This window comes from Podarcis vaucheri (assembly GCF_965113315.1).
Source record: "Podarcis vaucheri genome assembly, chromosome: Z".
Lineage (NCBI taxonomy): Eukaryota > Metazoa > Chordata > Lepidosauria > Squamata > Lacertidae > Podarcis > Podarcis vaucheri.
The window spans coordinates 36,338,166-36,359,971 of record NC_138758.1 but is presented as its reverse complement, the minus strand read 5'-3'; the positions used below and the strand labels follow the sequence as shown (position 1 = coordinate 36,359,971).

General features: G+C 43.6%; 1 protein-coding gene and 1 long non-coding RNA gene across 2 annotated transcripts in view; one reads left to right on the top strand and one right to left on the bottom strand.

Moving 5' to 3' along the window:
• The first annotated feature begins 40 nt into the window (after nt 1-40).
• LOC309523521 lies at nt 41-7,162 on the top strand. Its single transcript, XR_014215438.1, has 2 exons — nt 41-179; nt 6,724-7,162. It is a non-coding gene; the product is annotated as an uncharacterized lncRNA (long non-coding RNA).
• Nucleotides 7,163-8,734: 1,572 nt separating this feature from the next.
• ASS1 (argininosuccinate synthase 1) overlaps nt 8,735-21,806 on the bottom strand; it is a 76,503-nt gene continuing 63,431 nt past the window's right edge. The window contains exons 13-15 of the mRNA XM_082208497.1: nt 21,040-21,196; nt 11,333-11,398; nt 8,735-9,969 (exon numbers count right to left, since the gene is read on the bottom strand). Of these exons, the coding sequence (XP_082064623.1) occupies nt 9,918-9,969; nt 11,333-11,398; nt 21,040-21,196 (275 nt within the window). The 3' untranslated portion in view covers nt 8,735-9,917. The remainder of the gene's footprint in view (nt 9,970-11,332; nt 11,399-21,039; nt 21,197-21,806) is intronic.

The window sequence follows — 21,806 nt, the reverse complement described above, 5'->3', positions numbered from 1 at the left end:
TGTCTCTGTTGTTCTGAACATTTTGTATTTAAGAACAGAAGAAGAGCTTGGCAACTGGATCACGCTGTAGGCCCATCTAGTCCATCACCCTGTACAGACAGTGGCCAACCAGATGCCCCAGTGGGAATCTCACAAGCAAGACCTGGTTCCAACAGTGCTGTCCACACTAGCAATTCCTGGTAATTGGTATTCAATCAATCAATCAATCATTTTATTTGTATGCCACCTTTCCAAAGTTAAAACAATGCTCGAGGTGGCTTCCAACATATAAAAATCACATAACTACAAACTTAACAAAAGCATAAACAATAAACAAAAAAAATCAAAAAGTATACAACCAAATTGAACAATTTCCTCATAAGATCCCAAATAAAGGCACAAAATATTAACAGCAACAACCACCCCACCATGCAAAAAATACTCCAGCCCAAAATTCTGTTCAGCAGCTTCAGCTATTGTAGCTCGAGTTAGTCAGGGCCCTGCCCTGCCAGGCCAGGTAAGAAAAGGTCTGAAAGGCAGGGAACAGATCTTCCAGGACTGACTGTCAAACCTCCTCTGACAGTAGAGGTGAAACATAACCATCCTCGAATGATGCATCTGACAAAGTGGATTCCAATAAAGCTTATGCCGTAATAAAAAAAAATGGTTAGTTTTTAAGGCACCACAAATCCCTTGTGGGAAACTCAGAAGCAGGACCTGAGTACAAGAGCTCTCTCCCTACCTGCAGTTTCCAGCAACTAGTATTCAGAAGCATTGCTACCTCCAACTGTGGAGGCAGAGCATAGCCATTGTGGCTAGTATAAGGTTACCAGCCCTCTTTTAAAGCTATCCAAGTTGCCACTGCTGTCCCCTGCTGGAGCGATTTCCATAGTTTAACTATGCACCGCATGCATAAATTCTTCCTTGTGTCTCTTCTGAATCTTCCACCATTCAACTCCGTAGGACACCCATGAGTTCAAATGTTATGAGAAAGGGAGGAAAACATTTCTTTTTCCATTCAATGCATAATAGTATAAACCTCTGTGATGTCTCCTCTTCCTTGCCTTTTCTCTGAATTAAAACATCCCAAATGCTGCAACCTTTCCTCATCTCTCTCCCTTAAAAAACAAAACAAAACACCTGTTTTTCTCCCAATGTGGCTCTGCAAGCAGAACCAACACCCCCCCCCCAAGTAGAATAGCAGTCTTTTATTTTAATTTTTCTCAAAGCCTGCATTCAAGGAGAAACTGAAGAAGATAGGGAGAGTTCAGCTCATCCTCCTCACACCCATGCTGTGTTGTAAACACCCCCACACAACTTTGGAGGTATTTTGGATGACCCTGGTTGGTGTGGCATTGTGCACCATCACCTCTTCACTGGGTTAATGATGTCGTTGAGTCCTCCGGGACTGAATTAACCCTGCATGTGGTTCCTTGAGGTGGCTGTTTATCTGCCACAATGCATTATTTATTACACTTTACGGCGCTGGACTCTGCTTCCAAGGGGTCTCCATCTGCCTCCCTCACTCAGGGAGACGGATGTCACATGTATCCCTATGGGGGAACATATCACTTTTCCCTCACTGTACCGCCTGCTCTGCCACAGCCTTAGGGCCACAAGAGTGGGGGGTGTTTAGGAGGGATGGGGAACCTGCAGCCCTCTAGATGTTGTTGGTCTCCAACACGCATCAAATACAGCCAACTGCCAGAATGACAAACGGGATAGGAGTGAGAGGAATTGGAGTGAAACAACATCTCGGGAGCCACAGGTCCCATATTGCTGATCTAAGAAAGACCATTATCTTCTGCATAATGGGAGAATGCCTATACAGTGGTACCTCAGGTTACATACGCTTCAGGTTACAGACTCCGCTAACCCAGAAATAGTACCTTGGGTTAAGAACTTTGCTTCAGGATGAGAACAGAAATCATGTTCCAGCGGTGTGGCAGCAGCAGGAGCCCCATTAGCTAAAGTGGTGCTTCAGGTTAAGAACAGTTTTAGGTTAAGAACGGACCTTCGGAACGAATTAAGTACTTAACCCGAGGTACCACTGTATGCAGAAGAAGCTGTCTGTCATGAGAGAGGAGGGAATGCCTCTTGTTAGATCAGGTTTCCCACTGCTGATCTAAAAAAGAGACATTCCCTTCTCAAAGGATGGATGAGTACAAGTGAAGGCAGAATGTCTCTCATGAGAGAGGTGGGACCTTCTGCATGCAAAGTGTCACAAGGGCAGTATCAAAATGACATTTCACCTGCCAACACGCCACCCGCAAATACATGCAACAGGGAAATTGTCAGCTACAAAAATAGGAGCAGTTAGTGACTCAGGCTCAGGCTTGGAAGCTAAAGGCAGCCTTCCAAGACTCTCTAATCTGGTCCTCAGGACTCTCCGTAGGCCACACCCCTCACCAGCTCTGTTTCACATCCTCTTTGACTGTTTTTGTCCAGCTGGAAATGTATCCTTGGAACTCCAGTCATGCATATTATTTACCTGGAGGGGAACAGAGGGGTGGGTGGGTGTGGACACCAACCTACTTACATTCATTTCTCCACTCACTTTTGACTCTGGCCCCACTCACCCACTGGCATGTGGCCCCCTGGTGCTTGCCCAGAAGGGAATGTGGCCCTCAGGCTGAAAAGCCTTCCACATCTTTCCACTAAGTGAAAGGGACTCCACTATCCAGGGACTCTCCTGGTTTTGCTGCCTCCTGGAAATGTGGGAACCCAGTGAACACATGATGGACTGCGATTCATGGGCCGTAGGGGTGGCCTGGCCCACTCCTTCCATGCCCCCTAAGCTGTCCAGTTTGCCCCAGCCGGTGAAGATCTAGCAATGAAAAGGGAGTCTCTGTGCCTTTAAAGAAAAGGGTCCTTTTCTTCCTCTTCTTCTCTTGTGTGCTGCCGTTGGGGAGCCCAGCGGTGTGTCGGGAGGAAGATGCCAGAGGCCACCTGCAGAGATCCTGTACAGCTGGGGAAGATTAGCCTTTTCCACTAGACCAGAGCCATTACCTTCTTCCAATATGCTATCACTTCCGCTAGGAGAGCCTGCAGATGAGATATCGATTGACAGTGACCCTGGAGGAGCCCCTGCACTCCTCAGCCTGAGAGGCGTACAGATCAGCCCTGCTGGCAACGCAGCGTGCCCGAGGCGGAAGCTAACGGGAAGGGTCATCCAACAGCTGTCTGTTACCCAGAGGCCTCTGGGCTTGGCTAAAGAGGGCTTGCAGCTGAGGGCAAGAGGGGGAAGGAGACCAGAGAAGGCTGCGTGGGAGGAGTTTCAAGGGAGGGGGAAAGCCATAGTGATGCTGCCAATGTTATCAAACCAGCATTTCCCAGCCTGGCTTGCACACACAAATAACACTGGTTTGTGCCCATTCAGTGTTTTCAGGCGGACCCTTGGACAAGACTCACTGGGGATGGACTGACTCCCCTTTGAAGAAATTTTGTGGTCAGTGCTCCCCCCGCTCAAGTAAAATAGGTGCCAGAAGTCACCATGAAGTTGTTATAGTAAGTTGCTGGGCGACTCAGGGCAACCGTGAACAGATGCCGGTTTGACAACAGCCACATTCACCACCTGCGGATGTGCTAAAAACTACAACAAGCTGTCTCTCTAGCTGGTTTTTGGGTCACCCCTGGTTCTGGTGCAGGTCAAACAAATGTTCCCACACCTCCCTTATTGTCTTAGATTTGGGCAAATGGCTAGGGCAGCTCGGAAGGACATTTACACAAACACGCTCAGACCCTCTAAGTGTCCCTAGGGACATCCCTGGTTTAGAGAAGCTGTCCTGCATTCTGATTTGATCATGGAATGTCCCGCTTTTCCTTAACATGTCCCTATTTTCATTGGAGAAATGTTGGAGGGTTTGCATGCATGCATGCAATGGCAGAGGCCTGGCTGCAAAGCTTAAAGCCCACTCCCACTACATGGGAGACGCTGGGCAGATTGAAGAAAAGGAAATATGAATTGGCCCCACCCCATAGCTTGACCAAGGAGCAAGGTGGAGTCATAGATCTAAAAAAGTGCAGACCCGCACATGCTGGCCAGGTTCCCTTTTGACTTGAAAAGTTTGTTTTGGGTTTCTCGGAAGTATGTAATGCAAGAAACTGGTTGGGAAGTGCTAGCCCACCATGGTGCCCACCTGAGAGGTGCCTGAACTATGCTCCAGCGCACTGCAACTGAAAAAAATACTGATTTTTGTTCAGGGACTTTGGAGAAAAGAAGAGTGAAATGGGAAATGATAGAAGTGAATAAATTTAGGCATGACATGGAGAAAGCAGGCTGGGAAAAGTTTTTCTCCCCAGGGAAAAGAGGGGGATGGAGACAGTGGGCAGTAACAATGGCAGTGAAGACAGGAGTAGCAGGCCCACTCAAGATGGGGGGGAGCACTGAGAACATGTGAAGAGCCTGCAGGGCCAGGCTAGTGGCACATCTCATCCAGCATCCTTTTCTCATAGTGGCCAAACAGATGTCTGCAGGAAATCCTCAAACAGGACCCCAGCACAAAACTAGGGTCTCAAGAGCATCGTGATGGACAGACAGAGATTCCTAGAGGGCCACATTAAGCCTGTGGGCCTAAAGCCCCTCACATATCCATATATTAATAGCCAATATTCAGCATTAATAACCACAGTTACTGTGTGTCGGGCCCAGGATGACGGCAGCAGCCTGAGTCATGATGGGGATTTTACAGAAGCCCTGCAGTCAACACTGAAAAGCACATGAAGACCAAAGACTAACCATGGAGAGAACAACACTCAGATACTGGAGAAGACAAGCAATTTTTACTTGACCCAGGAAGTAATAGAATCATAAAATTGGAAAGGACTCTGAGAATCATCTAGTCCAACCCTGCTGCAGTGCAGAAATCTCAATAAAACATCTGTAACAGATGGCCATCCAACCTCTGCTTAAAACCCCTCAGGGAAGGAGTCCATTCCACTGTTGAAAAGCTCTTATCAGAAAGTTCTTCCTGATGCTTAATTGGAATCTCCTTTCTTGTAATTTGAGCCCATTGGTTTGGGTCCTACCCTCCGAAGCAGGGTAGAACCATTGCTTCATCTTCCATGTGACAACCCTTTAGATATTGGAAGAAGGCTATCATATCCCTCTCAGTCTTCTCTTATCCAAGCTAAACATATCCAACTCCCTGTTCCCTTATTGTCCTGCCTGCCCAGGAGCATCCAAGGCCTAGCCTAGGTAGGCAGAATTGGTTTCCAGGGCCTGAAGGTACCTTCACCAAGGAGGCTGCTACATGCACAGTTCAGTGGTTTGCTTCAGGGGGAAGCAACTGCCATGGACTGGCTGGAAGCAGAGGAATGGTGGGAGACACTAGCTGGGGAACCCCCAAGGGATGATGCCAGGGGATTGGTAGTGGGATGACAATGAGTGGTCAGAGGGAGAAGAGGAAGCAGACTAGGAACAGGCAGTGTCAGAAGCTGAAGAGGTAACAGGGTTTAGTGAGCAGGAAGAGGCTGTGACAGAGAGCAGTTCAAACTCTGAGGTAGAAGCAGGGGCTAGAGAGGCAGTGAGAGGGCAGGCTGCTGAAGAATCTAGGGAGCCTCCCCCTCCTGCTGTGACCTTCCAGTCTGATCTCTTGGAACACAGAGAGAAATGAAAAGGGCAGAACAGAGATTGGTTGTGCACAGTTTGCAACTGCTTGGGAAGGACCCTGGAGAGGAGAAGCCTTAAAGAGAAAAGGGAAGGCAACCACCTCAAGGCAACAAGACCAATGGGAAGAGTTGTTTGGGATCACAAGGCCTGAGCTGTTTTGGCATCTTTGGATAAAGAGTTAACTTCTTACAAATGCTAAAGAAAGAGGTGGTTTCGCTTTGCCAAATTTGAAATTATACTATGAAGCATCTTGCCTTTGTTTGTTATGAGACTGGATTTAGCTAGATAACACAGATTTATTGGATCTGAAAGGTCACGACAACAGATTTGGGTGGCACACATATTTATGGTATGATAAAGTGAAAGTACATAATGGATTCTTGAACCACACATTGAGAAAATCAACCTACGAGGTATGGGACAGATATAAAAACTTATTCGAAAGGAAAACACCTTGGTGGCTCTCACCCTTACCTTTCAGTTAAAAAGGTAAATATGAAAGGGAATTGGGCCATCTATAGAGATTTATTAATTGAGGCAGAAGGCCAATTAAAATTAAAAACTTTTGAAGAATTAAAAGAATATATGACAGATCGGTTACAATGGCATCAGATAAATGATATCTTTTAAATAGATTAAAAAATGGTTTTGATTCAATAAGATCAAGGTTTGAAATAGATCTGTTGGAGAATAAGGTGAAAATATTATCAAAAATGTTTAACTTGCTTTTAGAATGGCATATAAAGGATGAAGAAGTTAAGGCAGTCATGATACACTGGGCTAGAGATTTTGGATATAATATTCAGTTGTCATCTTGGGAAAAATTATGAAAGGAAGAAATGAAATTTACTGCATGCCGCTCACTGAAGGAAAATATTATGAAAATGATGTATTGCTGGTACTTAACACCAAGCAAAATTGAAAAAATGTATAAAACGAGTTCAGACTTATTTTGGAAATGTAAGGGAATAGAAGGTACTTTTTACCATATGTGGTGGTTATGTGACAAAGTAAAAGACTTCTGGGAGATGATTTATAATGAGTTAAAGAAAATACAGAAGCCTTTTTATTAGGTATTATAGGTAAAGAGATACTGAGAGAAGACAAGTGACTATTTTTGTATGTAACAACAGCAGCAGTCTTACAAGCCCAGAAATGGAAGCAAGATGAAGTGCCATCGAAAGAAGAGCGGCAAGTGAAACTGATGGACTATGGGGAGCTGGCAAAACTGACGGGAAAGATCCAGGAAGATCAAGCATTTGAAAAGGACCGGAACAAATTTGTACTTTATTTAAAAGATCACTGTAAAAATTTAAAGACACTGGCAGGAATGTGAAGATACTTGTAATGTGAAATTCTGCTATATTTTACTTATGATTTATATAATGATTTGGAAAATGTAGAAGATGCAGTTAATTATGGGATAAAGAAAGAACTCATGGAGGGGTAGAGGGAAGTTCAAGGGTTCAAAAGAACCTATTAAGTAGAGGTGAAAAATGAATATTGTGAGGATATTAAAAATGTGGAAAATCAATTAAAAATTATTATAACAAAATAAGAGAGTTAACTTCACTGACACTGTGTTTTTTACTGCTGAGCTACACTTGACTCCAGTTCCTAACAGTAGCACGCAGATCTCAGCAGCTCCTGGAGTGGTCCTGGTGTGGCAGGAGAGGATAACAAGTGTGGTGGGAAGGTTCAAGGCAAAGCAACATGTAAACATTGCAGTATGGTATACAGTCATACCTCAGGTTAAAGTTGCTTCAGGTTGAGCATTTTCGGGTTGCGCTCCACGGCGACCCGGAAGTAACGGAACACGTTACTTCCGAGTTTTGCCACTCACACATGTGCAGACGCTCAAAATTATGTCACGTGCATGCGCAGAAGCATCAAATTGCGACCAGCGTACACACAGATGCGCAGACGCAGGTTGCATTCACTTCAGGATGCGAACAGGACTCCAGAACGGATCCCATTCGCATCCAGAGGTACCACTGTAGTATCAAAATAATTGTTTTATTTGCAGAAGACGCATATATATTTTTTCAAGATTAAGCACTGCTGGGAGTTGTTAGCTTTTGTTTTTCGATGTACTTCTTCTCAATTAAAAAATTGGTGCTGCACAAGCAAATTTTTATTCTGAAAAAGTGTGGCCCAGAGAAAAAAGCTTGAGAACCACTGTCTTATGAAACCGGACAAAGGGTAGGGAGAGGCGGACAAAGGAGTGAGGCTGTTCAGATTATAACAGATTTCCCTAATTTATTGTTCCTCTGTTCTTCAGTTCTGGTTTGTAAAGTATGGGGTCAAAGTGAGATTTTTCAGGGTGCTTTCAGTCCTCATCAAGTCAAAGCAGGATGTTAATAAATGTTCCCAAAGTCAGATCACAACCCCCCTTCCCAAGTCCAGAGCAGCTTTGCATTGCTTCAGTACATTTTTGTACCTGTACAACTGTATGTTATCCTAGTTCTCTGTTTCTGTAGGTCCATGGGGTTTGCCAGAAGTGAGGCTGTCTAAAATGCTGCCTGTGGAGCTTTGGATTTTTGTTTTGGTTGTCACTTTAAAAAGTAAAAAATCATCATCTGCTGTGCTTTAAGTTTAAAACCTTCATTTAGTGTTGTTCAGCTTTATAAAGGAGAACTCTGCAGGCAGCTAGACAGTGTCAGGTTGTAAGAACTATCAGAAACGATCAAACACCAGAAATGCTAGTCTAAAATATGCAAGCAAGAATATACACCACTCAGCCAACTCGAAATTATTTTATAAAGAGCAACCCCTGCTCCCCACCTCTTTGAAATTTTGAAGTGTATGGATTTTGGAGTTTTAGCTGGTCTAATAAAAGTATTGCCCTAATATGAATTATGGAGGATAGTTAATACATAGGGCTATGGCAATGATTCAGTTCACACTTAAAAGCAAATCTATGAAATTTCATAATTCCAAAACAAATTGAAAACCAAAACACAGACACCCTTCAAAATCTGCAGTTCTCCAAACAATTGATGTTTACCAAAATGTGTATATGAGTGTACATAAATATATATATATATTTGTGAAACTAGCAGACAAAGATGCATTATCTTAAAGAACATTGCTTGCAAAAATGTGTACATGAGTCAAACAGACAAATTTGCACTAAAGCATTAATGAATTTTCATGAGGAATTATTTGTTTATTTGAGCATTGTGGAAAACTGAATTTAAGAACAGAAAAATGAGAAACCGAGAGAACTGGAAATGACTAATCTTTCCATCCCTATTCAGGGACAATGGGAGCTTGAGTCCAAGAACACCTGGAAGGCTACAGATTACTCTCTCTTGGTTTTACACCCTTTCAGCTGTGTGACATCAAGCTCACTATCTGCCGAGCAGGATATAAGTTTTCCTCTAAACACACTTTTGTACCTTGCAGTAGCACAAGCAAATCTAATTCTCATTGGTTTTTCCTTCTATGTTTCAAGCTCTTCTGGAACTAGTTCAAGTCCACAGTTGACGCCGCAAGTGGAATATTGAAAAATTCCACATTTCCCCACCTTCTCCATTTTTCTCTATCCTTTTTTACCTTGATTTTTATTTTCAAACTGAAGCATCCCTGTAGGGATGTGGGCAGCGGTGGCGGGGGGGTGGGTGGGGGGGTTGGAGGCTAAAACAAATTGAGAAATTCATTTTAAGAAAGGGACTTTTTTAAAGGGTGAAATTAAAGCAGACCTCGTTGCAATTAATGCAAAGACAAAGAAAGAAATGCTCTTAGTGGTGATCAAAATGGAACAAATTATTTTATTTCTTCACCTCCCTCAACCACCCCCATTCCATTTTCCCTTTAGTCTCCCCACAGGTGGAGCGATGGGCTTGGGTAGAGTCCAGGGCCTCCTTTCCTTTTGCTGCTTCTTCCCTCCCACCCACAAAAAAAGCAAGCCCAATCCAGCATGTCCTTCAGATGCACTTAAACTCGTATGAAAGGACAAAGACTAAAGCTTGGCAAAACAGCTTGGCTGAATAAGTGCGAGGGAAACAGTGAGAAGCAAAACAGAAAGAAAGGAGGTCCCATTCATTAAGATTCCAGAAATAATGGCACAGATATTTTAATAACATATTCGTGTGCAAACTGACAGGCGTGGTGATGCTCCCGCCTTTCCACCAACCACCTTTTTCTTGATTCCATTTCATTGATGCCACTAAAAGACTGTAACAAAACCATTGTGGGATCCCTCAAGGCACAGGGAGATGAGTAACTATTACCAATTACTACCGCAATTAGCCGTGAGTGGCACATAGGTGTGTTAGCTGGGTGGGAAAAGAAAAAGCCTGCAGCCCCCACCCCACCCATTATATTATTTCTGCTGTGCTTTGACCTTGCGTTGGAGTCGATGATATTCCTTCAGCCTGGAAATCAACAGAAAGAAAGAGAATGTGAGAGAAATTCACTCTGAATTAAAATTAGTATTGGGCAAAGTTGAGACAAATAAATGAAACGAGCGGGGAGGGGGTAATAAGTGGAAGGTGATATGTGAGTTTTTCTAAATTTTCCTGTCTGCTGCTGAAAAACTCATCATTGTATAATTAATTTATCCAAGGGGGGGGGGAACAGTGTACATTAATGCACAGGACAAAGAAGTTAACAGGCTGCTACCGGGGGAGGGAAGGGGCAAAAGAGCCTATTAGGTAACTGTGTCTCTCTACCCCTCTCCGATTTCAGAAGGGTGTGTGCATAGGACAGATTATGTAAAAACCCAAAACAAAATAGATGATTGCGGATAGCATTAATTAGCTGGGCTTTCTATTCCTGGAAGCTGGGCTTTCTATTCCTGGAAAGTTCCATTAGCTAAACAGTTAGGGCCATCTGATTCTCTCCTTTATAGAATCCATGACTGTAAGATGAAGGCATACTGCATGCAGAAATCCAATGAATTAGGGAGAAATGCAGTCTTTTGCATGGGGTGTTAGGTATCTCTGTATGTAAGGAAATCTTTCGTTATTGGGGAGCATGTGATGCCCCCACCCACTCTGAAATGGAAGAACTCAGCCATGCCAGTAGGGGCTGGTGGCCATTGAGACTGTCAGGGTGAAATGTGGGGAGACCAAAGAGGAGGTGGAGCCAGAGCCAATGAGAGTTGGAGCCAACTCACTCTAGTTTTGTCCCCATTCTCCTCCCTGCTCCTTCTCTAAGGAGACCCCAGGTTCCACATCTGGGCAGGGTAGAAGCCACCCCTCTGCTTTTCACCCCAGGCTCCATCTCCACTGTTGGGGGACAGATGTCTACAGGGGCTCTGGGACCCATCCAGCTGAGTGGCAGACCTTGGGTAGGAAGAGGAGAATTACCAGGTAGGGTTGGAGACTAGTGGCTGCTAGTCAGTATAACAATACTGAGCTATATTGACAAAGTGGTCTGATGAAGTAGATGACACTGTCTTGGGTTCCTACTTTAATTCAGAACCCTGGGGAACCTTATTTCATTTAAGGTAGGGGGTCTTCCTAAAAAAAAGCTTTCAGGGTGTGGCAACCCTATTTTAGGGGAAGGGCTGTTATGCAGAGGCAAATCATGCACTTTGAATGCAGAAGACCCTGGGTTCAATCCCCAACAGCATATCCAGTTGGGGTTAGGAATGCCCCCTACCGGAAACCCTGGATAGCTGCTGCCAGTCAGTACAGACAATATTGAGCTAGATAAACTAATGGTCTGATTCAGTAAAAAGCATCTGCCTAGAACATTGGCAGGCTTCTGAAACTATAATGATTCAATACAAACCGAAGGGAGTTAATGTTGATAAAGCCAGTAGCGTCTGATGGCTCATAATCGCCCTGGACATCCATGCTGCAGGAAGGAAAGGCAAAAAAATGATTTAGTGGCTATAATAAAGACAGCAACGCAGTGCCAAGGTTGGCTTTCAGTGGTGGAAAGGCAGGCATCCCGCACAACTTCTAGAGACCAGGATAGGTATGTGTGTGTGTGTGATCTGTCATGGATGCTTTAGCTCAGAGTCCTGCACTGCAGAGAGATGGACTAGATGATCCTTGGCATCGCTTCCAACTCTGCATTTTTATGATTCTGTGAGATGTTTAAAGAAGGGGCAAGGAGCCCTTTTCAGCCCAAGGGCCACATTCCATCCTAGGCAACCTTCCAGGGGCCACATGCCAGTGGTTGGCAGGAGCAGAGGCAAAAGTGAACAGAGAAACAAATGTAAATTTTACTTTTGTACACTAGCCTTGTTTCTACACATACCTCTTCTCTACGCTTTATCCATCCAGAGAAGCAAGGGGCACTGGGTGTGCATGTGCCACACCTCTGAAGCACATTTCTCCCACTGCAAAGAATCCTAAGAACTGTAGCTTCAGGTCAGTTCTCAGGATTCTTTGCAAGTATGGGACGTGTTTTAAATGTGCTTTAAGTGTATGGTGCATATGCTGCCAGTTCAAGGACATGTTCCAGCTGAGCAAAAACACTTGGGGGGGGCTCTAAAGGGCCAGTGAGGGGTGTGGCCTCAGGAGGTCTTAGGGCCACATAGAGAGGTCTAGAGCAGGGGTAAGCAAACTTTTTCAGCAGGGGGCCAGTTCACTGTCCCTCAGACCTTGTGAGGGGCAGGACTATATTTTGAAAAAATCAATAATGAACAAATTCCTATGCCCCACAAATAACCCAGAGATGCATTTTAAATAAAAGCACACATTCTACTCATGTAAAAACACCAGGCAGGCCCCACAAATAGCACAGAGATGCATTTTAAATAAAAGGACACATTCTACTCATATAAAAACACGCTGATTCCTGGACCGTCCACGGGCCAGATTTAGAAGGCGATTGGGCCGGATCCAGCCCCTGGCCCTTAGTTTGCCTACCCATGGTTTAGAGGGCTGTAATTGTCCCCTGGGTGCCTGAGGTTTACCACCCCCATCAGTTGAAGAACGCAACCCTGACAACTCAAAATAACATATTTCACACACACACACACTCAGACACACATTCCCAAAATGACCCCTAGGTGCTGCAGTGCACTGTGGGAGGCAGAATGTGGTTGTCCTGGAGTCCAAGCTGGGTGACAAAGCCCTCTCTGTTTCCTATGTCAACTGCAGAATCAAAGGCTCTGAGCTTCTGCAGAGAGGGGAGCCCCCTCCATGGGCTTAAGTCCCCCACCTTACCAGTGATCTGTTTCCCTGCAACTTCTATCTCAAAAACCAGGAGCCCCATTAAAGGTGCTCAGAAATACCCCTTTGTTAAACCAAGCACAGTCCCATTAATTAGAAAGCAATAAAAGATACCCTACAATGGCTTGGCGCCCCCCAAAGTCTCCAAGGCAACCCATTTTTCCTCCCACCCACCTCCCCGCATCACTTCAACTGCAAGAGGATGATTTACTTTGCTAAATGGGGGGGGGGTGTCAGTGTGGGTGTTTCACCTTGGCACCAGCCTCTTAGTTTGACCCCATAGCAGATGTTTGAGGTCCAGGGCAGAGCTAGGAATGCTGCTCCCTCTTAAAACTACATTTCAAAAAGTCAAAATCTCAACACAAAAGTTGTTGAGTTTTGGGGCAAAGTTGTGGAGCTTTTTTTTATTTTTGCCCAAAGTTTCTAAATCTCTTTTAAAAAAATATTTTTTTTAAATCTACACTTCTGACATGGGTTCCCATATGCCTGAATTTTCTTGGACATCTAAGAGTTTTCCTCCTGGGGAACTGTTTCCGGTGGCCGAATCCTGGCTATGTCCGGGAAATTACAGACGTATGGCAGCCCTAAGAAAATGATATTATGTGTGTATGGTAAGGCTGAAGGCTAAGGGTTGGCACCAACCCTAGTCCTACTCAGAGTAGACCCAATGAAGTTAATGGCTATGATGAAGGTCACATTCACGCCATATATTCAAAGCACTATAATACCACTTTAAGCAGTCACGGCTTCCCCTAAAGGATTCTGGAAGCTGTAGTTTGCTATGGGTGCTGGGAGTTGTTAGGAAACGCCCCCCCCAACAGAGCTACAATTCCAAAAGTTCTACGTGGAGAGGAACTGGTTGTTAAACCACTTCGTTGCTGTTCTGCAACTCTGGATGTGCCTGACCATTGGCCATGGTGGCTGCAGAGGCTGATGGGAGTTGGAGTCCAGCTCAACTTGTTCAAGCCCTGTTTTTAAGCTTCCCACAGGTACCTGGTTGGCTACTGTGAGAGCAGGAGGCTGGACAGGTCACTGGCATGATCCAGCAGGCTCTTCTTATGCTCTTACATCATCATTTCAAATCCTCTTCCATGCAACAACAACAAAAAGACAGCATATTTTCTGCTGAGAAGCCTCCATCAGATCCATTAATAGCAGCAGCTATTCCATCAGACTGCAACAGATAAGGGAAGAGAAGCAGAACCATTCCATTGGCACAGCTGAGAAATGAGCAACTTTTGGCCTCTCCTCTCGGACTTTGCCACAGCAGCTGGTCATTAAAGGAACTTGTAACTGAGAACTGGTACAAAACTTTGCTCATTTCCTCCTCCGGCCAATTCATTTTTTTCTTTGGTACCATGTCTTTTATTTGTTTAAGAGCATAAGCCTGCGGACAGGGACTGTCTATTTTTAGTGACCTTCTCCGAGAGCCTTTTTTGGCCAAAGAGCAGGATTTAAAATACTGGGTTGTATCCAATAGTAGTCTTACTCAGAGTAGACCAACTGAAATTATTGACCATAACTAATTTAGGTCCATTAATTTCATTGGATCTACTCTGAGCAGAATCCAATTGGTTACACTTCTTTAATTTTTTTTTAAGGTTCCCTTACATAAAACAAACCTGTAATTAGAAACATGAATTTTAAATACTCTCCTTTGTAAAATAAATAAAAACAAATAATTCAGAATACTGAATACTTTGTCATGTAAAAAAGGAGCAAAATCTGCAATTAAGAGAGTTGTGTTTTGAGTGCTCCCACGTGTGAAAAAACAAAAGCTTGCCTTTAAATGTAGTTTTCAATACTCTGCTGCATTTAAAAAATAATAATAATAATCACATCATATTTTAAGTCTGAAGGGAGGCACATTTTGGCCTCTGCTGCTAGCCAGGGTTTCAAGGGCCACACTGGAAGTTAGCACCTCCAAGGAAAACATCATGGCAATGGGGGGCCCCATCCACCAGTCAATGAAGGACCAGCTAAACGTAAGAAACTTGCAGGCTCATCTCTTCCAGCATTGTTAACTGGATTCAGTGACCAATCCAATGCCCATGATGGGAAGCCAGGAAGTAGGGCCTGAGCAAAACAGCAATATTCTTCCTTCAAGCAACTCCCAGCAGCTGGTATCCAGAGGCAATACCGCTTATAATGGTGGAGCTGCTCCAACTCTTGATTTCTTCATCCCACTTGTCTACTAGACAGTAGTAAGACTGCGATCAGAGACGCCTTCATCTTTTAATACCTGCATGGCACTTAGCAAATTGCAAGCACTTCCTAAGTGTTAAATCATATTTTTTAAAAAAATACATAATGCTACATAATGTTAAAAGAAAGAAAGAAAATGAAACACAAACCCTTTAATTAGTACAGTAGCAGAGCATGAAGCGTTGCCATAGCTCTCTGGGTCTGATCTGCTAGTTTACAGCATGCATGGGATCTTTTTTTCCCCTGCTGAGGAATGGCCTTGAATCTTATCAGCTCATTTTGCCTAATCCGCAGATTGTCTCAGCACTAAGAGCCGGGCAAAGGACGTCAAGGGGCTCATTGCAACCATGGCATAATCAGGGGGCTCTAATCACACCCTGTTAATTATTTTAATTGTTAAATATGGAACTGGAAAACAAGGATTGGGGATTAATGGCCATTATAGCTCTTCATTATCCGACACAGCAGTTTCAGTTTCCAGAAGGGGCAGGACAAAAATGGAAACACTGGCAGGGATCTTGATTTTGACAAAGCAATCACCTGAGTAAGGCATTTGCTTTTAATTGAAAGTGCTACATGCTGTTGCTTGCTGCTGCCACCGTGAGATTTTATTGCTTTAACATATATTCCAAAAGCTGATTTGAGGGTTCAGTCCTTGCATGCACATTCATACACCCACAAGACTGAGGCGCATAAGATCATACACAGTGTGGATAAAGCAGATAAGGAAAGGTTGCATTTTTCCCCTCTCCTAGCAAAAGAACTCAGGAACACCCGATGAAGCTGAATGTTGGTGGTCCTTCACATTTTCAGGGGATGAAGTCATGGGTTCAGATAAGGTATGGTGGTTGGAGAAGGTATGGTTCTCAGAGCCAGCCCTGGATAGCTCCAGATAAGTCCATCTTGACAGCATGTTTCCAGCCTGAGGAGGTCACATTGTCCTCCTCTGACTCCAAAAACCTCACCCCAAAGCCCCAGCAGAACCACAGTCTCCCTGCACCCCTGAAGTAATTGGCAGTTGAAGCAGGCTAGAAGATACATCTCTCAGTGGAGACAGGACAAGCTCCATATAAGGCTCTGCTTAAGGCTGCCTGTTGCTGAAGCAACATTTGAGCTGTGCTCTGTGCTCTGTCCAAGGTCCTGGCCTCCAGCCTCACTGGATTTGCTTGGGGCCCCAGATGTAGCTGGACTACAACTCCTATGTCCCTGACCCCTGGCTGAGCTGGCTATGGATTATGGGAGTTGGAGTCCCTCAATACAGGGAGGGCCACACAGTCCCTGATCTATCAAGAGGCATTGCTTTCTGGATGAGTTCCTAACAGGCCGACATAATTACAGTGGTACCTTGGGTTACAGACGCTTCAAGTTACAGACACTTCAGGTTAGACACTCCGCTAACCCAGAAATAGTACCTCGGGTTAAGAACTTTGCTTCAGGATGAGAACAGAAATCATGCTCTGGCGGTGCGGCGGCAGCGGGAGGCCCCATTAGCTAAAGTGGTACCTCAGGTTAAGAACAGTTTCAGGTTAAGAACGGACCTCCAGAACGAATTAAATTCTTAACCCGAGGTACCACTGTATTTTAAAAGAAAACACGCTTGGCTTTAATATCTGTGAGAATAAGACTGTGTATACACCACACATTAATCCACATTGAATCACAAGCTGGGAGAAAGAGGGGTTATACATATATTAAATAAATAATGTTAAAGAACCCCAAGAACTTTGGGAACTGGAGTTTACCCTGCTAGTTCCCAGCACCTGCAACAAACTAGTTACCAGGATTCTTCATGGTGGGTGAGAAATCTGTTAATGGTAAGGATTTGCTGAACTAACAAATCGAACTGGAATACAAAGAAGGGACGTATGAGGAGGTCTGAGGAAATAAGTGTATGGAAGTTATGTTATTGAAAATTAATGTGTGTTTTTAACTGTTTTTTATTTTGTATGTTTATTTTTATTTTTTCTTGTTATATCTTAAAAACTTTTAATAAATATCTTTTTTAAAAAAGAGAAATCTGCTTTAAATATCCTTTAAATGTCTGTGTATGCAACTAACATTTAATGCACCCCACTCAAGAATCCGAGAACTGTAGTTTACTCCACAGAGAACTTCCATTCCTAGCATCCATAATGAACCACAGTTTCCAAGATTCTTTGGGGAGGGTGGTAAACATGGTTTAAATGTTCATGTCCACACCATACATTCAAAACAATAATCCCTATGAATCCTGAGAACTGTAGTTTGCCCCAGAGCTCCAATTCCCAGCACCCATAATAAACAACAGTTCCCAGGATTATTCAGGATGGATAGGTAAATGTGCTTTGAATATCCCTGTACACACCATACAAATAATCTTCCCCATGAAAATCCTGGGAACTATAGTTTATCCCACACAGAACTTTTATTCCCATCACACATAACAAACCACAGTTCTCATTATTCTTCAGGGTGAGAAGGAAGTGCATTTTAAATATCCTTTAAATGTTTGCGTATACATCAAACATTTAAAACAAACATCCGAAAGAATCATGGGAACTGTTGACTATCCTACATGGAGCTCCCTTTCCAGACACCCACAACAAACCATAGTTCCCAGGATTCATCAGAGTGGGTGAGAAATGCACTTTAAATGTGCGTTTAACATATGGAGTGTATGCCTCTGTACGAAAACCCCAAATGAGCTAGTTTCTTGCCTCTGCAAAGGGGGCGGGGAGAGAGAGACACCCCACACGTATAACTCTGTTCATTTTCTAAAAATTGCAAAGAAAAAACAACCCTTTTTATTATTTGGGGGGGGAGAGAGAGAGAGAGAGAGAGAGAGAGAGAGAGAGAGAGAGTTTACAATGATGTTACCTCCCCTGACGGGCTGCAGAAAAACCTCTGCGCTTTTATTTTTGCTCAGCCGAGTGGTTCTGACCTGCTCTATAATTACGTTACTTTCTACCTACTGCGCGGAGGCATTTTTGCTGCGATGCACCTCGTTCGGCTCCCTCGCGGGTCCCCGCCATGCCGTCACTCAAACGCTTTTCAAACCAGTGATGTAGAAATCAAAAAAAGGAACAGGGGGAGGGGGGTAATGGGCTAAAGACACACTGGGAGTAAGTGCTCCTGTTTCAAACCCCCCTCTCTTTCACTTTCTCTCTCTTTTTTTGCCTCCCATCTCTGGCTCCCCCATAAAAAAAACCCTCTCTCTTTTTAAAAAACGTTATTCATTTAATCTCCACCGCATGAGAATGCAAACGATAATGAAAGGTTGGGGGACGGATTATTAGGAGCTGTTGATTTCAAGAGGGAGGGAGGGAAAGAAGCCGAGATATGGGGGGAAGAGGATAATTTGACATTTACTCTGACTGATCTAAACTGATTTGGGTATATTTATGGCTTATAAAGTGTTTAGAAGGATTGAAAGGGGCTGAGAGGAGGGGTGGGGGAAGTCGTGAGAGAGAGGCAGACAGCAGAATAAAAGAGGGGGAAAGTGCAATGTGGGGAAGAAAAAAATAGATTTGACTTTTAAACAAGACCTTTGCTTAATTTATTTATTTGTTATTATTATTTTTAAAAAAACAGGTTAGATGAAGTACTTGCTCCTAAGTTATTCATGGGTTATGTCTGTGGGGAAACTTTCTCTGCCTCCACTTTTAGCACAGGGGGTGTAAGGGGTGTTGATTCCTTGAGTCAGGGAGCTGAGCTGTAGCTCAGGGGTTGAGCAGCTGCTTTGCATGCAGAAGGTCCCAAGTTCAATCCCCAGTGGCACCTCCTGGTAGGGCCACAAAAGACTCCCATCTGAAATGCAGGTCTTGTTTAAGAGTCAAATCTACAACCTCCTGAAATGTTGAACCAGCTGCCTAGCCCTAGTACTTCAGAGACAGGTGCCACAGGGAAAAAGAAGAACCACAATTCTTACTTGGGTATTGGGTCTGTGGAGACCAGTAGCAACAAACCAGAGTACAGAATTTGCGGTGAAGTGTCTCCACGCAGTGCCATGTTGCCAGAAAAAAATGTGTTGTCATTTTGAGGGGGGTGGGGTTTGTCCAGAATGCAAGACCAAACAGGCCGATTTCTTCAGAAGGAAGTATGGTGAACTTACACAAGCCCAGAAAATCATATCCTACCACTCTAAAACAGTTAACGAAAAGGCTTTGATGGTGGTCCTACTTAGTCAGTTACCAATTTGCCCAAGCTGGCGAAGCCCATAACATCTCTGAAAACTTCATCAAGCCTTGCGTAAAGACTGAAGGTATATTGAAGGTATATTGGATGGAAAAGGTATGACGCTAGTAGGCAAAGCTCCTTTGTCAAATAACACAATCTCGTGAAGAATCGGGGACTTAGCGGAGGATGTGAAAGCTACTTTACTCTCACAAATAAAATGCACTGAATTTTAGCTTCAAATGGATGACTCAATGGATGTGGCCGTGTTAGCAATTCCAACAGTATTTGTGCACTACCATTACTTGAAGTTTTTTCAAGAGAATCTGCTTCTCTGCAAGCCTTACTGACTAAGTTGAAATTTTTCAACTTAATAGATGAATTTTTCACATTGAGGGGTATCCCCTGGGATAACAAACATGGAAGTAATTAATTTTATCAAACCATGACCTAAGAATACAGGACTATTCAAAATGTTGTGTGGTGACATGGGGAGTCTGCACACATCTTTACTTCTTCACACAGAAGGTAGATTTCTCACAGCAAAACTTTGACTCAACTCTTTGAAATGAGGGCTGAAGTTTCTCATTTCAAAGTCAGATGATCACTTTGCTTTGGGAGACAGGTTGTGTGAGGAGCATTGGCTCATAAAATTGGCATATTTAACAGATTTTTTAATGTAAAAAAGTTAATGACTTAAGTCTCTCACGTCAACGAAAAGTAGTAACTTTTTTTTTTAATGCTAGTGATAAAGTACAGTGGTACCTCTACTTATGTGCCCCTCTTGAACATATCCTTTGAGATATGCACACGGCAAACCCATAAGTATATTTCCGGGTTTCGCTGCACACACATGCACAGTAGCACTCTACCGTGCTGTGCACATGCTCAGAAGAACTCTATTGTGCCGTGCGCATGCGCAGAACAGGCACCTCCGGTTGCAGAAACCTTGGGATCTGTCCAGAGCTCCAGAACGAATCTCATCCACAACCGGAGGTACCACTGTACAAGCCTTTAAAAGAAAATCAAGTTTTGGGCAGAATCAATGAAAATTTGAAAGCTTCCAAATGGCAAAAGAATTTAGAGAAGAACTAGATTCTGACATGCCTGGAGGAATCTTAAATGAGTTTCACATTCACCTGCTAAGTTTGCTCAATAGTTTCAACTGTTATTTTCTGGAAGTACTCCATGAAAAAAATAAAGAAAACTTTTGGGTTGTAAACACATACTCTGCTGTGTCAGAAAAGCCAGTATGTCTGTCACTGCAACAGTAAGAGTACTTGATCAATGACATCAGGTTCTGTGATAAAAGATAATTTTGAAACTAAGAAGTCACTATCAGAATTTTGGGGTCAGCTAAAAGACGAATTTAAAGTTTCATCAGATAAAGCAAAAATAATCCTGCCCTTTGCAACAATTTAGTTATGTGAATCAGGGTTCTCTACCTATGTGGCTACTAAAACAAAATACAACTCTCATCTTAATGCAGAGTCTGGTATTCGGTTGCAGATGTCTCAGATTTAACCAGATACAGCCACATTGTGTGAATCAAAACAGTCCCACCCCTCTCATTAGAATCTAGGTTCCGGGGCTATGCTTTATCATTTTTTTTTTCAATTTCAGGTGACATTTCTTTTGTTTTGCAACTGTAAGAATGGTTTTAAATACCATATGAGTAACATATTGTGGATTTACACTGCTTTGAATTCATTCTTAAATGTTTTACCACACTTTATGTTTTTCCTTTTTTTGTTTTTTTGTTTTGTTTATGTAATTAAGTAAGTTTCCTTTTCTCTGGATTTAGTGGAGAAAATAACATTTTGAATGAAATCAAACAATCTTTAACATGCCCAAATGCAGAAATCATTGGACCCACTACTGGCCTTGTTCACGTGCAAGCAAAGTCCCTAATTCGCTGAGGATTTGAGACACACTAGCCACCCTCAGCATGCTTACCTCACTAGCTCCTCATTGTACAAGGACTGTGTGGACTCCCTTCCCAAAATGTAGATCTTGCCTTTCAGGACAGAGACCTGTACCGTCCCTTCCACAAGTTCTTGGGACTGGACAATGCAGTGGCGGATGTAGTCACACTCTGGGCTGTACCAGAAACCTGCAGCAGAAAAGGAGAACAGACAAGTTGAAAGTCATCAGTGGCACCTTCATAAGAACATAAGAATGTAAGAAGAGTCTGCTGGATCAGTCCAGTGGCCCATCTAGTTCAGCGTCCTGCTCTCACAGTGGCCAACTAGCATTGCTGCCTTCAGCTGTGGAAGCAGAGCATGGCCATGGTGGCTTTTAGATACCAATTGCACCCTCCATGAATTTGTCTAATCCTCTTTTAAAGCCATCCAAGTTGGTGGCCACCACTGCCTCCTGTTGGAGTGAGTTCCACAGCTTAACCATGTGCTGTGTGAAGAAGTCCTTCCTTCTATCTGTCCCGAGTCTTCCGATACTCAGCTTCATTGGCTTTTATGACCTAGTCACCTCCTCCTGCACAAGGCAGCTTATCACACTCAAGATCTGATCAATCCACATAAAGTTTCAGTTGATATTAGCTCCCAGCAGAGAAACATCTTCAGCACCAATGGAGCTGTCCAAGGTCCTAGTGTCACTTGCCCTCTGCTTGTGTTGGATACTGTCTGCATCCTATGCTAGCCTCATGTTCCCATGGAAGCGAACACTTCAGGTTGTGTGTGGAGGGCTTGGCTTCCTTTACTACC